This window comes from Macadamia integrifolia, chromosome 4 (assembly GCF_013358625.1).
Source record: "Macadamia integrifolia cultivar HAES 741 chromosome 4, SCU_Mint_v3, whole genome shotgun sequence".
Classification (NCBI taxonomy): Eukaryota; Viridiplantae; Streptophyta; class Magnoliopsida; order Proteales; family Proteaceae; genus Macadamia; species Macadamia integrifolia.
Window position 1 is genome coordinate 7,461,297 of NC_056560.1, and position 16,561 is coordinate 7,477,857.

Sequence of the window (16,561 nt, forward strand, 5' to 3'; positions counted from 1 at the left end):
TTTTTTTGATGTGGGTGGGGGTGGAGGGAATTAAGTATTCATCTTCTGTACTTCCTTCCGGAGAATACAAGTGTGGGTACTTCATATTTAATAAGAATATTTTGATATTTAAAATAAAATATAATTATTGACATCAGTCTATAAGGTATATTTTTTGAGTAGGGGATCTGAGTATACTTTAGTGAACAAAGGAGTGGTCTTATAATTGTAACATTCTTCATGGGGTGGCACGATAAATTTTTCAAAGAAAAAAAAGACCACATTGGATTGAAACAAAAAACTTCCTTATGATTTGTTTCAGGTTGGCGAGGAATGAACTGAAATTGATTCAGCCCTTCTAAAATTGAACCAAATCGACTGATTGACACCTTTACCTCTTTTTCGAGAAGTTATTTTCCCTTTTTTTTTTTTTGGTACTACGGTATACAAGGTTTTTTTTTTGCTAATCATTATCCAAGTATTTCACACTGAAACAAATGGAGTCTAAAATCATGTTGCCATTTCATGTTAGAACTTTGAACAAAAGCTAACCGCAACTAGAACTGGGGTTCAGCGGTTTTTTTTTTTTTCTGGTGAAGTGCATTAGGGGTGTTCCCCATAATTGGGGTGGGGTGGTGGGAAATTTCTGGGTAACAACCAACAAGCTGAGTATAGGTGGGGCCTAGAGTCAAACAAGCAAACTCCATAGGACATTTATCCGTGCTCTACTGCGTCTGATTGCCTCCACCATGTCAAAGCCCCTTCTCTGATTTCAATCTCATGACCTTAACAGTCCTGTTTGTTGAGTGTTGACGACCTTCTGTTTAGGCTAAGGCTAGTTATCAAGTTCTTCTCAACAATCTATTGAGATGGGCTGCTTTTGGGGGTTGATCTAGTTAATGGATTCAGCTCCAGCATTGTTCTTGGCGTCATAGGGGTGGCCTCTGCCTAGCATGGTTTCAAATATTGGTATTAGATCGGTCAGTTGATATTAATATTTTATATCTTTGATTTCAATTTAAAAATTATTTTTTATCATTTTACCTTTTGTCCTTATCGATTCATCGATATGATATCAGTCAAGAGCGATATGAATATTTAATTTGACGATTCCAACTAATCCAATCTGATTACTCAAACCATGGTCCCATCAGTGATTAGGTTCTTAATAAGGGTAAATTTATCAAAAAAAAAAAACTTTTTTTTAAATTAAAATTGAGAGTAAAATCGATCAATACAAACCAATATATTTATCGATATCAGTATTAATTTTGATATCGACTGAATGATATGGATACCAAACCCAATATTAAAAACCGTGCTGCGCGCCAAGAGATGTAAATGGAAAGTTTATGTTTAATATGTATCATATAATGACACCAATTATAATTTAATAATCTAATGGTTATTTTTATGTTTAATATGTATCATACACTTTTTTTTTTTTTTTTCATTTGACATATATTTTACGAACTAGCTGTTATCATGTAATAATGATTGGTGATTGTTAAATTTGTCTCGAATTTTTGACCCGTTTTGAAGATTAACTTGATTCGACATATTATGGTGATAATCCGAATGGGAAGTTTTCTGAGATCTGTGATGGAAGTAAAGGGGTTGGGCCGATAGGCCCAAGCTCGGAGCCCATCACTGATCTTATATGGGGGTGTGGGGCATAGCCCCCACGGTATGGTTCGACCGGATGGACCGCGACCCGATGGGTCGACCCACGACTTGGAATATATATAATGTACTGTTTCTTGTTGAGAAAGTTATTGTATTTTGGGGTTTTTTCGAGCTAGGGTTTCAGGGCAAGTTTTCTCGTCGCTGCTTGGGTGTAATCTCTCTTTTGTATAGTGAAACATCTTCTTCTTTACCCGAGGATGTAACACACCACCCTGGTGTGTGAACCTCGTTAAATCTGTGTCGTGCGGATCTATTGTCTTTTTATTTTTCGTGTTTCATGGTGTTTGATCTAACAGTGATGTTTCTGAAAATCAAAAGATAAATCTAAATAATTCATTTTTATACTCTTCTAAAATCTAAAATTACTTGTTCTCACTTAGAATTGGAAGGTTGTAGTGTAATGTCTTCACTACTGGTATTTAGGCATGGACCTATACGAGATGTGTGCGAATAAGAAAATAGATATTTGATTGATGAGAAAGTGTTTCCTATGGAGGTGTGTGGTTCCAGTGCATGTGCAAGGACTAATGGGGGGGGGGGGGAAGGGGGTCATAGCGCCCCCATGTCTGGTTGCAGGGGCTACACTCCCCCCACAAAAATCATTTTCCTCTGATTGAATTAGATACTAGAACTTGACACATGACATATCTAGATCATGTTCTCTCTATCCAACTGTGAGTAGATATATCATTTGCCCACGTGGCAGAATAGATGCCTTACGATAATAATAATTCACCTTAATTAATTAGTGTTTAACCTTGTTACTTTATTATTTGATATTACCATATTCGAATTCATGGACCCGAATTTGGATACTCAAATGAAATATCTCTAGATCGAATTCGATTAACGGATATCTGCTAATCAGACTCAATTTGGATACACTAGTACCTCCTATATATATGCTCCATTTACATCCCTATAGACCCTTTGCAAGCTTGCCAATGTTGCGTATAACATAGTAAGTAATTGCCATTGTTATTTCCATTATGGTTTTCCTTTTACATTATTAGAACAAGGATTCAGTATCGCCTTCTCTAATACAAATATCTCCAATGTATGTTGCTAGGAGAAGTTATTAATGGTGGTAGACTACCCACCATTGAAGATCATAATGACTAGTTTGATATTCATAAGTATTGTTTCTTCATGAAGATGTATGTACAATGTACATGACTAGAGGATTATGGATCTCCAACTTAACAATTTAGCTTATAGGTTGAGATAATCTTCTATGGATCAGTTGATGGGTTTGCTTCCAAAGCTTTCTTGCCAAAGATTCATCACCAGCCAGACTTGAACAGTTCTTCTCATTACAGTCAACAAAGTATTTCCCAGTATTTCCATTTATTTGTTGGCTTAAAGCCACATAGCATGTGGTTGAAGCACCCTGATCACCAGTAAATTTAAGAAGAAACCACAGATTTTAGGTTAATGGGATCAAAGTTAACTTAAGAAAATGGATTTTTGTGAAATGAAAGATTAGGAACAAACCTGAGATGTTGTCTTTAGCAATTTTGAGGCAAGGAAGTAAATGGAATCTGCAGAGATAAGGAAATAGCAAAACATGTTAGGCCTTGTCTACTGGTTTGAACTTGGGTTTAATTATGTTGGAAAATTTTTTTTTTTTTTTTTCGTGCAGGGAGTAGAGAAATCTCTTCTCCGATCATTCATGTGATTGAACTCTTGTCTCGTCATTAAACTCACACTTCTTTGCATAGGGCAGAAAATACCATTCCCCATGCTAATCCAGAAGGTTAGATAATTTTAGACGTGGAGATTCCCTCTTCACCATGGGTGTAGAGAAACTCAATCCCATAGAAAATACTGGAAAAGGAGGTGTCCAGATCCTCTCCAGTGGCTGGCCGCCCAAAGCGGCATCCAATGACTTGGAGACTCGACCATGTGTTGGGGTGCATGCACGGATCCTCCCAACACCATATGCCTCTCTAGGCAGCCCAGCCGCTGGAGAGGATCTGGATCCAAAAAGGAGTGGGTGTTCTAGATTCATGCCTGTGATGAAGCCCTTATGCTCCCTGATAATTCCTGTCTTCACAATTCCTGGGTGGACAGCGTTGATTGTTACTCTTGCATTCATTTCCTGTCCAACAAAACACATTTATTGCTTTCTATTAGTTCTTGTTCATGATTCTTCGACTTGAAATTCTTGATCTTGAATTTTGGTGATCAAGAAACCTGGAAAAGAGAAGATGCAGAAAATGATCAAACTCTACCTTGAACTGCCTTGCAATTTCCTTGGCATGCAATATATTAGCCAACTTAGTCTGAGCGTATGCTCGAGTTCCATTATAGCTGCACAAGTTGACAATATATTAGTAAATATTATGGACAGTGAAAAAAAAAAAAAAAACACTCTAAGAGTAAGAGATAGCACAATCACAAGACCAATAAGTGAAGAAATGGTGATTAAAAATATAAAATGATTCTGATTTTGATGTACTTCTCTTCAACAGTAACCTATGAATTACAAAACAAAAACAATTAGGGTTAAGATAGAACACTCTCGGATCGCTTGTATTATTGGTGAAACCTAATCTTACTTTAATCCAGAAAGTACTGATCACTTTTCCCAAATATCAGTCTTGCCACATTTTTTTTTTGGGAGTCAGTTTATACTAGGTGCAGTTTTGTTAGGATTTCTCTACATTGTAAGGCACAAAATGCTGTAGATACGGCAATATCTCATAAAGAAATTTGGCATTAGGGTTTTGTAATTTCTTCATCAGAATAGTGGAAACTCTGATTTAACAAGTTGAATTGAAGATTCTCCTCTCGAAATCCCCGGAAAGCAGATCCCAAGACCCAAAACATATTCCCTGTGTAAAGTGCTTATGCAATGGATCAATCTATTCTAGTCTAACAGCTTTTGAGAGAGAGAGAGAGAGAGAGAGATACTTGATGGGGTTCCGCAAATGACTGAAGTGGAAAGCATCTCTTTTGACCCAACTGTGAACAATGGATGAGACGTTAATAATCCTCCCTTCAATCCCTGTTTGGTCTGCTGTTTCTATCATTTTCTCCAATAACATATCTGTTAAAAAATAATGACCTGCAAAGAAAAGAAACAATTTTTTCTCTATTAAGTGAATCTAGTTGGTAAAGCTCTGAAACTAAAGCTCATTTATTGATTATGAAGTGAAATCTTCCCCTAAATCTCGCCGAGAAGAAAGGAAATTCCTGAATTACTTCCTTTTGTTCTTAAAGAAATCTTTGTTTTAAGATTCACGTGTGGTCTATGCATGCATTCTCGTCGACCAAATAATGTGGGGAACTGTTTATTGCCCAGTAGGATTGGTCGGGCCAAAGTTAAGCTTGATTTGTTAGTATCTGTTTGTTCTTGACTCAGGGCTGGCCCCACAATGGGCCAAGAATAATTCAGTATCTGTGATGGAAATAATAGACTAAGAAATACCCATTTACTAATGACTTTTTTTTTTTTTAAACGGTTATCCGGATTGAATGAGAATCTTTCAACTTTCATTGAAAGCAGTGAAAAGCACTATACCTCGTGTGAGTGATCCCAAAAAAATAAGAAAAGTCGAACTCAGAACCACACATTTTCTAAGGCAAAGATCCCTTGTCAACTCAACTACATCCTTAGGGTTGGCCCGAATAACCCATTTTATTCATTTTTCAAGATTAACAAGATAATGTAAGATACTTATACTCAATTACTTACCCAAGTAATTTGTAGCAAAAGTCATCTCAACTTTGTCTTCAGAGAATTCCAATTTCTGAGAGAACTTCCCTGCATTGTTTCTTCAAAAAGAAGAAAAAGAAAGGATAAGAGTCTACTCATAGAAGCCTCCTCTCTCTCTCTCAAAAATTGAGATCTGGAGAAGAAAAACTCATCAACTCACATGAGTATATTAAGTGGTAAACCAAGGGATAAGAACCCAGAGCAGAAACTCTTGATGGAAGCTAATGAGCTGAGATCCATTTCAAACAAGAAAATCTCAGCCTGTGGGCTCTCCTTTTGTATTCTCTCCTTCACTTCAGTTGCTTTCTTCACATCCCTTGCTGGAATTATAAGTCTTACCCCTCTCTTTGCTAGCACCCTTGCTGTTTCAGCTCCAATACCAGATGTTGCCCCTTCACAACAATAACAAAGATCAAAACAGAAGATTAAGTACTCTACAAATCCATATATACTTCTGTACTCCACAACCCCTCTCTCTCTCTCTCTCTCTCTCTCTCTCTCTCTCTCTCTCTCTAATTAAGAAGAATTAAGAAAGAAGTATTGCCAAAAAGAAGGAATTACCAACAAAAGACAAAGACTTTTTTGTTTAAAATTATAAGTAGGAGGAAAAAACATATTATAAATCCCTTCATGAATAGTTTATCAAAGTTCCAGACCCATTAATGAAAAACAAAATAAAGAATTTAAACCCTTTAGAGAACAGCTCCAAAACTAGCCAATTCCAATATTAATCTACAAAACCCATCGCCATGCAACCAAGTAAAGAGAGTAAACAAAACCAAAAATAAATTTCTCTTAATTAGCCTCAGCTTTGTGTGTCTGTGAAGGGGGGGGGGAAATAAGAAAAAAAAAAGAAGAGAGATTAGAAGAGATCACTAACCAGTGATTATTGCTGTTAACTGAGAAGGGAATAAACAAGAACAATCTTGTGTCACTTGCTCAGCAGTAGAATTAGATCCAAAACCACTTGGACCTGCAAAACCTGCTAGATACCTGAGTGTTTCCTTCATGCTCTCCAACAAAGCAAAGCAAGAGCAAGAGAAGTTCAAAATCTGTCTCTCTGGTACGTGTTTCTGGTGGGACTGATTGAAGATGAGACACTCTCCAGGAAAAACCAAATATATAAAGGAAGAGAATCAAACAGTAGACATGCGCTTATCTTTACCATTTGTCCTCCTTTTTTCTTTCCTATCGTCTCCATATTCCTTGGACTCGTATCACATTTGGCTTATTAACTGGCAGCTTTTCTTTATTTCCCTTCACCCCCACTTGACATATCATCTCGCGAGAAATTAAAATATCAGGTTTTTCAGACAAACTCATTATGTAAATAGACAGATGTTCCCAGTACCGCCAGTTTGGGGAGGAATCTGTATGCATGTCACACCAATAGTTGTCTTGAAATAATATCATTTATATGGGATCCATATATTCAAAGTAGGTGAAAGAAAATAATAAAAAAACTCATATGAGATAGAAAGTGCACTTGACCCAAATAAGTTCTAACCCTAGATTTTGAAAAATGATCGGTTGAGCTTGGTCAGCCAAGAATTAGGATAAGCTTCGATCCAAATCAGGCAATAATTTGATTTCTAATCTTTAATCCTAAAGAAGAAGACAAGTTGGAGATGTTATGTTTAATTTTGCATTATGTTCTCTATCCAAGAGCGGTGTCTTTGTCAGCATTCCCTGGGTTTATCTCTTTCCTCCATCAATAGGAGACAAGGATATTGTCATTTTATAATACGAAAGAGAGAGAGACACACACAAAAGAGCGCTGGTGTAGACTAAAAATATAGAACATTTTCCCATTTAATATAAGGACAAGAGATCACTACCTTGTTGTGTGGCACTGACACTAGTGTCAGATTAATGAAAATAGGTGTTAGAGCATCAATATGGACGAGATTCTAAATTTCATGAGAAGTGGATTAGTAATTTTCCAGGCTTTTGTGCCTAGGCATAAGAATTATGCAACCACACAGTGGTCGTGGTCTTTCTTCCTTTAAATGGCTTCTTGGTGCAGCATCACAATGTGAAGACTGGAATTGCACCATATCATAGCTGGATGAAATTGAGAACGAAAGGATCACTCACACGTGCATAGCGTTCAAATGATTGGTGCTGGGTTGAGAAATGCGATGTAGCGTAACGCGAGAAAACAAAGGCGGAGAAACCAAGGGACGGACAGGATTGCTTTTCTCACAAGTACTGATGCCCAATGCTGGAGGTTTGACGGACTAAAAGGACCAAAAAGAGACCATTCAGCTTGACTTTTCAACCTTTGGGTGTGGCATGGAGGGACCATTTGGTCTCCCTCTTGGCACACACCACTCATGCCCTTGCCAAACCCTGTAATGAAACATCTCTCTACGCTTTCACACTCATTCCCTCTCTCTCTCTACTTACTGTACCTCCTTCATGCTTTCTCATGCATGCCCACCAAATCTGCAACGAATAAAAACGAAAAAGCTACTGAGTTTTGGTTCTAAAAAGCCTACTAAGAAGGATGGATGGGAAAGGCATCTGTACAATTAGATTAGATTCATGGTGGGATCACTGTTTAGACAATCAGAATTGGATCTCCCAAATCCCTTGATTCGAATTGGAATCAGCTGTGATCATTCTCAAATTTGGGCATTCCATCGGACTGATTCTAGGTTTCTTAGACCTATTCTGGCCAAATTTGAGTCCATTGATTTGATCGATTTTGATTTTAGGATTTTTCTCACTAGCATAAGTGGGTATTTTGAAAAAAAAAATTTATAGGGTTTACTATATATTTGTAGCAAGGGTTTTTTTGTATAGTGATTATAACCTTAAGTATTTCGATAATTTTTTTGTATAGAGTTCGCTATATATTTGTAGCAAGGGTTTTTTTGTATAGTGGTTATAGCCTTAGTCTCCATCATTGGTAGTAAAGTAAAGTCCAATCTCATCGTGGATATAGACAATCTTGTCGAATCACGTAAATCTTTGTGTTCATCGTGAGATTGTTTATTATTGATTTTCGTTCTTTCCTATAACATTTTAGGGTTTCATTTCTAGTATTTCCAATTTATATACCCTGGGTGGGATTCTTAAGCAATTTTTGTCATGATTTAAATAAAAAGAGATTAGGATTCTTGTTGAGGAAGCAAAGTGTGATTAGGGTTTTCAAAAAAATGACAAATATGTAGATTAGAGTGACTATATATTGATCATTTGTTTGCAAATTGAAGTAAAAAAGGGTTCCTTTTTGTCCTAAAAAAGATTAACACCTTCAAGGATGTTAAAGATATAAACTAATCTAATGTCTTCATAGGTGAGTGAGAGCTAGCTACTTTGATACATTATCTCAAGCCTTGTTGGATCATAAACCTGTACATAACATTGACACTTGCACAGATTTAAATTAGTGAGAAACATAGACTATCTAACTGTGTTTTCTGTCGGTGGGTGAAACGACCAGCGCATAACCTACTCATCAACCACAAATGGATTGTTGATGCCACCAGAAACCCAGATGGACTAAGTACATCTCAGTTTCCATGTAATTAATGATTTGGTGACTGATCTCACAATTAAATCTTAAAGTTAAATAAGAAACCTTCATTATGAGTTCCTCCTTTGAGAGTGTCTCACTCCAAGGTAGAGAATATTATTAACCTAACCTTCTTAACCAACCATACTTGATCTTCTTTGTGGAGCTTACTGGATTGGCTAATCCTGAAAATGGGAATTCTTGATTCTAACCATTTAATTACCTTTGTTCAAAGTTCTTACTGTGAGGAACATAATCTGGCTATAATTACAGTCCAAATTAATCACACTTAGTGGATAAAAAGTGGGTATCAGATTTCAACTCCACTCTAATTTTTCTTCTTCCTTTATTGAAAAATTAATTAAAACACTTTTAGTCTTAATTTAATAATCCTTTCTTAATGAAAATTTCAACTCCACCAATAAGAAATAGTAGAAAAGAAGAGCTGATGGTGATCCTTTTTTTTTTTTCTGTTAATTTGCGGACAACCCATTACAGAAAAAGTAAAGAAAGATCTAAATAACAGACCCAAACATGACCCTAAAACCCTAGGCCCCAGTTGGTACTAACCATGTCTCCCTCCTCCATTACTGAAATTTCCCACTTGAGTTCATGTGTTCAAAGTTAACAAAATCATTGCCGACAAACCCTAAATTTCCTTTCTCATAATCATATCAAGCCCTCCTTTTAATGTCCATGATAGATATGAGAAAAGAAAACTTATTATATTAGTAAAATATTGCCATTAAATCACCATTAGTGGAATAAGATGCCAAAGAAAGCCATATTTTTCCTGTCATTGGGCCCATGCATAGTAAGATTTGGTGAAAAGGTTATTTGTCTTCGTCTCCAATGCAACAAATCTTAGAAAAAAAGGAGAGAAAACTTCTAAGAATTTTAAAAAAAAAATGGTGTTGTGTGGTTTCCATGTAGTTGAGATTTGACTGAAGACATGTAGCATACCACCTCCTTAGCAGCATAAACTTTGAAAACTCAGAAGAAACTATTATATTCTGTTCTTTTGAGGGAATCCCATACAAATGAAGAAAAAGAACTAAAATATACAAATAGAATTCAAAACTTAGATGAGTGGAAAGTTGACATGGATTCATGGAATCTGAGGAAAAGAATAGAGGAACAACACGTACCTCACAATTAATGTTAGGGTAATTTACAACGCCACCCCCTGGAGAATGCCAATATTATAAGGACACCCCCTCTCTTTCACCAAATTATACTCAGACCCCCTACCGTCAGCCACTGTTAAGTCAAGAGTTAAAATGACTGTTATACCCTTTTCACTAAAACTCATTTTGACTCAATTCCTCTTCACCCCTACTTATTCTTACCTTCATCGAGACATCAAATTGTGAGAGACTCGGGGAGAAAGAGAGAGAGAGAAACGCGGATAGGGAGGGACGCAATTTACGGCACAGCGCCGCCGACGGTGGCGGCGTTCTTCAATGATATCCAGTTAATTGCTTGCATCGGACATCAGGTGGTGGTTCCATGGCCTGCCGTTAAAGCCAACATATGAAAACACATGAACAGCCATGGTTGTCCTTCAACCACACAAGAGAACACCCTTCTCAACGAATCAAAATCACCAATCATTCCATTAACTAATAAATCCGATTACAGCCATGGTTCTTTCTTCTCCTCCTCCTCCTCAGGTTCAAGCTCAAGCTCAGGCCCAGGTTGGAAACTGGTCTTGGAAGGATGTTCTAATTGTTCCTATGCCTTTTCTGACGACTCCATCTCCATTTAAAAGTTTAAAACCAGAGGTTTCAGAACTCAAGATCAAGGAAGTTAACCAGTACCAGGCAACATTGCGGTGGAGAAGATTTGAGAAATAGTGTTGTACCTGTATTATGGGTATCCAATCAACGGATCAGTGCCAAGTGCCAACCAATCTTCAATCAACCTAATTCCGATTCCTGATACTCAAAAAAGTCCAAACTCCATTGTCTAAGAAAGCAACATGAGGAGGTAGGGAAGACAAGCATATGATGGAACAGGACGCTCATCCTTAACCTCGTTCTTCAACGATTTTACACATCTTTTGGAACAGAAGTTGGAGGCGGTAGTGCTGATGGAGGTAGTGGATGGCTTGCAGGTCGCAGGAGAGGAGTGGTTGCCGGAGGATAGGTGTTCGCCGCGAGGTCCTGAGAGTCACCGTCTGTCGCCGATGCCGCCGCCGCCGTTGCTATGAACAATCACTAGTGGATAGGTAAATTAGGTTTTGGAATAGGAACCAAATCGATCTGGATGAAATGAAATAGAGACTTATTACAAGGGTATTTTAGGTACTTCATATTAATAAGGGTATTTTAGTATTTAAAATAAAATACAAGTGCTGACATCATCATATAAGGTATATTCCTTAACGGTGACTGACGGTAGGGGGTCTGAGTATAATTTGGTGAAAGAGAGGGGGTGTCCTTATAATATTGGCATTCTCCAGGGGGTGGCGCTGTAAATTACCCTTAATGTTAGTGGTAGGATATTACGTGGCCAATATTTTGTGATTTTAGACCAGGGGATTTTGCTTTCATACGTAAGGAGATGCAATGGTTTAGCCTGCTGATAGTTTTGTCTCAGATTGCTTTTGGGTGGGTTTACCTACGACAACAACAAACAACATAACTTGATCTTATTCTAACTGAATGGGATCATAACTTAGTCTTATCCTAACTGAATGGGATCGACTACATGGATTCAAGGAAAGAAAAATTTTTTTTTGGATATCCCACTCAAGAATCGGCAACCTGGATCATAGCCCTCTAAATAGCTCTATTCGATATTATACTTGGGTGAAGACTTAACTTTTGCATGTCTCTTCTTACTAACTCATCTATGGTCATTTTTTGTCTACCCCCAGCCATTTTTGCTCCATCCATTTACATCTGATCAATCCTCCGTACAGGGGCATCCAAAGGCCTCCTTTAAACATGCCCAAACCATCGTAACTGACATTCTTTGAACTTATCTTGAATTGGTCCTAAATCAGTTCTAACCTGGTCATTTCTTATTCTATCCCTCAAGGTTTTGCCGCACATCCATCTCAATATCTTCATCTCTGCCACATTCAATTTATTTACGTTACGCTTCTTGACTGCCCAACATTCTGCACCATATATTATAGATGGTCTTATGATAGTCCTGTAGAATTTTCCCTTAAGTTTTAGAGGGATCCGTCGATCACATAACACTCTAGACGCCCTCTCCATTTCATCCATCCTACTTTGATTCTGTGAGAAACATCATCATCAATTTCACCTCCATTGTTTAAAGTAGAGCCCAGATATCTAAAGCAGTCACTTTGCAGGATCTCTCTCCCCTCAATTTTCACTCCCTCGCCATCGATCCTCAATCGACTGAAGTTACACATTATATATTCCATCTTCGTTTTACTTATCTTAAGACCTCTTGATTCCAAAGTGTATCTCCATATTTTCAATTTATTGTTAATTTCTGTCACAATTTTACTGACCAGAACAATATCATCTGTAAAAAACACACACCACGAGATCTCTCCTTGAATATCCTTGGTTAAATCATCTATGATTAGAGTAAATAGGTAAGAGCTCAATGCAGATCGTTGATGTAGCCCGATAGTATTTGGGAACTGAGCACCCTGGCCTCTCACTAATATCACACTAGTCACCACATCACCATACATGTCTTTAATTATATCCACATATTTACTTGACACCCCATTTCTTCTCCAAAACCTGCTAGATTAAATCTCTAGGGATCCTATCATAGGCTTTTTCTAGGTAGACAAATATCATATGAAGATCCCTCTTGTAGTTTTTGAATTTTTTTCATAAGCCTTCTAAGAAGGTAAAGTGGATCTCCCAGGCATGAAACAGAATTGGTTCCCCGTGATATTGGTTTCTCTTCTTATGCGAACCTCTATTACTTTCTCCCAAAGTTTCATAGTATAGCTCATAAGTTTTATGCCTCTATAGTTATTGCAGCTCTAAATATCGTCTTTACTTTTGTATATTGGGACAATAACACTTCTCCTCTATTCATCTGGCATCTTTTTCGTGCTCATGATCTTGTTAACAGCATGGTTAACCAAACAACTCCACGTGGTCCCAAGTTCTTCCACACTTCAATTGGAACCACATCCGGACCTAGAGTCTTCCCTACCTTCATCTTCCTTATAGCTTCCATAACCTTAGCCACTCTTATCTTACGTACATATCTATTATTCATGTTGTAAAGCAAAATACTCGAGCCACTCCCATTAGGGTTGTCTCCATTAAGTGGGTGACAAAAATACTCATCCTATCTCTTCTTTATGTCTTTATCATTCACAATCACTCTACCCTCTTTATTGTTAATACATCGAACATGGTCGAGATCTTTACTCTTCTTTTCCTGAAATTTAGCAATCCTATAAATAGTCTTTTCCCCTTCCTTGGTATTTAAATTATTGTAGAAATCCTCATATTTCTTCGCCCTTACTTTCCCCACTATCTTTCTTGTCTTGTTTCTAGTGGTCTTATATCTCTTTTTATCTTCAGCTTCCCCAATTATTTGCCAGATCTTAAAATTATCTTTTTGAGTCTTGATGGCAATTTGAACCTCCTCATCCTACCACCAAGTCTCCTTAGGGGCCAACTTAGTACCCCTAGACACCCCTAGAATCTCCTTAGCCACTTTTTTAATGCAATCTGTCATTTTATTTCACATCGTGTTGGCATCCCCATCACACTCCCACTTCTCATGATTCTCCACATTATCTATAAACGACATCACTGACACACCTTTCAATCTCCGCCATCTAAGTTTAGGGCAAACATGTTTCTTTGGTTTCTTCTTCGCTTAACAAAAGCACAAGTCCAAGATCAACAATCTATGTTGAGAGGTTAAACTCTCCCTCAAGGATGACCTTATAGTCCTTACACATCAATTTGTCAGACCTTCTAGTAAGGAAGAAGTCTATTTGACTGGAATGTTGTCCACTTTTGTAGGTAATTAAGTGTTCTTCCCTTTTCGCAAAAAGAGTGTTCATAATGGATAGATCATAGGCGGTTGCAATGTCCAAAATTGAGGTTCCATTCTCATTCCTCTCCCCAACTCCATACCCTCCATGCACCTCCATATAACCTCTCCTATCTTTACCAATGTGACCGTTTAGATCGCCTCCCATAATAATCTTTTTATCTGGTCCAAAGCTATGCATTAATTCATCCATGTGTTCTCAAAATTGTAGCTTGCCGCTCTCATCCAACACTGCTTGGGAGGCATAAATGCTAATAATATTGACCACATCTTTATCTAACACTAGCTTTAAAGAAATGATCCTATCTCCCACACGTTTAACATCTACCACATCATTCTTAAGATCTTTATTCAGGGTTTACCCTTTTTTTTTTTTTTTTTTTAATGCAAGACCCATTTATTACATTTAGAGATTCACGAGGGGCAACAAACACTTATTACGATCTACTACTAATGTACTATTATATATATCAAGAAAGGTGGAGGATATGAGGGTCAGATTAGCGATCTTTTTTGAATTTACACTAAAATTCAACTATCTAAATTCTTGCCACTGAGCTACAAGCTCAAGCTCGTATAAATATTACTATTGTATCAGTATTGCAGGACTGATATTGATATGATTTTTAATAAAGATCAATTGCAGTGGTTAATAAGATTTTTTTTTTAATCAAAAATTGGTTTCCTACTTAGCTTAGGCTCTCTTTGGTTTGATTTCTATTTGTATTTATTTAACTTATTTCTATTTTTACAAGTGTTTGGTATAATTTATATCACTTATTTCTATTTATAATAAATTAGAATAAATCACAAATCATAATTTTTTTTTTCTTTTTGGATGAATAGAATAAAAATCACAAATTACTTCCAAGCTATTTGTGATTTGTGACAACAAATCATTTATGTTGATTTTTGCTTTACCTTAAATGAGCATGTATGATAAACTACTCAAAATCAAAAGTAAATAGGTAACTTCAGTATGTTTTATACTTTTATAATAAAAAACTCAAAATCCTATCACCTCTGTCGTTCGAAGCTCAATGCTGAAGGTGAAACCTAAAACCTATTTTCTTATCATACAATATATTTTATAAATAGTAATCAAACGAATACTATTTGTGAATCATAATTTATTATCACAAATAATTTCTAAAAAATAGTTAATAAATACAAATAGAAATCTTTAGCCTTAAGCTTTAGGGTTTATGAAGTTTATAAACATTATAAATGCACCTTCTTCTCATCCCAGCATCCCAGTGAAGGCCTATATATTTTTTTTTCTTGGTAGAATGAAGGCATATATCACATCGGCTTCCCTCCCTGTAATAGTTGATCGGGCATTTAGACCACTACTTTTAATTAAAAATGGACCGAGGGTTGGACCATTCAAGGAAAAAGGCCGGTTGATTGGTTAAACAAATTAATGGGCCTGCTTTTAAAAGAAATAGTTAGGATCTTTCTTCCTCTCTTTATTTATACCTCAAACTATTTATCTTATGGCAAGACAACTCTACCCTGCCAGGGTAGGTAAATGTTAGCACATGGATCAATGGAAAGATATGCAAAAGAATCTTCTGCATAGAGCTAGTATGGTCTTCAAAAGAATCTTCTGTATCTAAATGTGTCCTTATACTAATGGGTAATATTCTTTCTTTTTTATTTTATTAAGGAATTCAATACTAAAGTGGTTTCACATTTCATTTTTTCCCAAAATCATACAAAAATGATAAATTTTTTGTAGCACTTGAAACGAGTTGCATGAGATGAGCACCATTTTAAGTATTAAAAAATAATAAAATAAACAAAAAACATTATCGTAGATATTTCAATTAGAAAAAAAAAAAAAGAAGATAATAGTAGGATTTATTTAGTTTGGCTTTTACATGTTGTATGAGTAATAAAACCCCCTTAAAAAAAAAAAAAAGGTTGGTCATGCCACCCATTTTAAGTAAGTTGGCTGGCTGTAGACACAAGGAAGGAAGGGGGACAGTCATCAATAGAGGGTCTTTTTCCTAAGAGGGGAGAGAGGTAGACACATGGCTGAGCAACCCAACGGCGTGCTTGGCCTTTTCCCAAACAAAAGAGTTCATTTAGATAGTGACTGGGCTATTCAATTATATCATGCAAAGTAAAAAACACATCAAGGGATATTTATGATAAATATGTGGGGTATGCCAAAATTACTACAAGAAATTCCTTTAGATACATTTTTCATTATTTTTAGGCCGATTAACTATGTTTCCTATCAAAATATATTTTTATTTTTATTTGCTACATGTGATATTATTGTACAATTAAGAACACTACAACATCTTCAACTAAAAGAAAAAACATTACACAATTGGGAATGAGCTTCTGGCTCACTCATAGAGTACGGAGCATCATTTGAGCTCGAGCATATGTTCAAAGAAAGTCATTGGTTCAACTCTCTTATCCCTACCTTCTTGAAAAATGGTTGTAATAAATAGTAACTAGCAAATACCCATCCATCCATGAGATAAAATGGCAACTGGGATTTAGTAAAAGAAAAGAAAAAAAAAAAAAAAAAAAGGGACAAAATTAGTGTGATATTTCAAAAGCATAAAATATAACACGTGGAGATCTTGTATTGGCTTGAGGTGCATAGTTGGGTC

The 16,561-nt window shown here is 36.5% G+C and overlaps 1 protein-coding gene across 1 annotated transcript; it reads right to left on the minus strand.

Annotated features, from left to right (window-relative positions):
- Positions 1-2,612: 2,612 nt before the first annotated feature.
- LOC122077256 (short-chain dehydrogenase TIC 32 B, chloroplastic-like) lies at positions 2,613-6,564 on the minus strand. The gene is made up of 8 exons (XM_042643141.1): positions 6,267-6,564; positions 5,547-5,778; positions 5,366-5,445; positions 4,582-4,735; positions 3,900-3,978; positions 3,679-3,766; positions 3,160-3,206; positions 2,613-3,055 (listed from the first exon to the last, which is right to left on the minus strand). Exons 1-8 carry the CDS (start codon positions 6,394-6,396, stop codon positions 2,873-2,875), a joined length of 993 nt encoding a protein of 330 aa, XP_042499075.1. The 5' UTR covers positions 6,397-6,564; the 3' UTR covers positions 2,613-2,872.
- Positions 6,565-16,561: the final 9,997 nt, after the last annotated feature.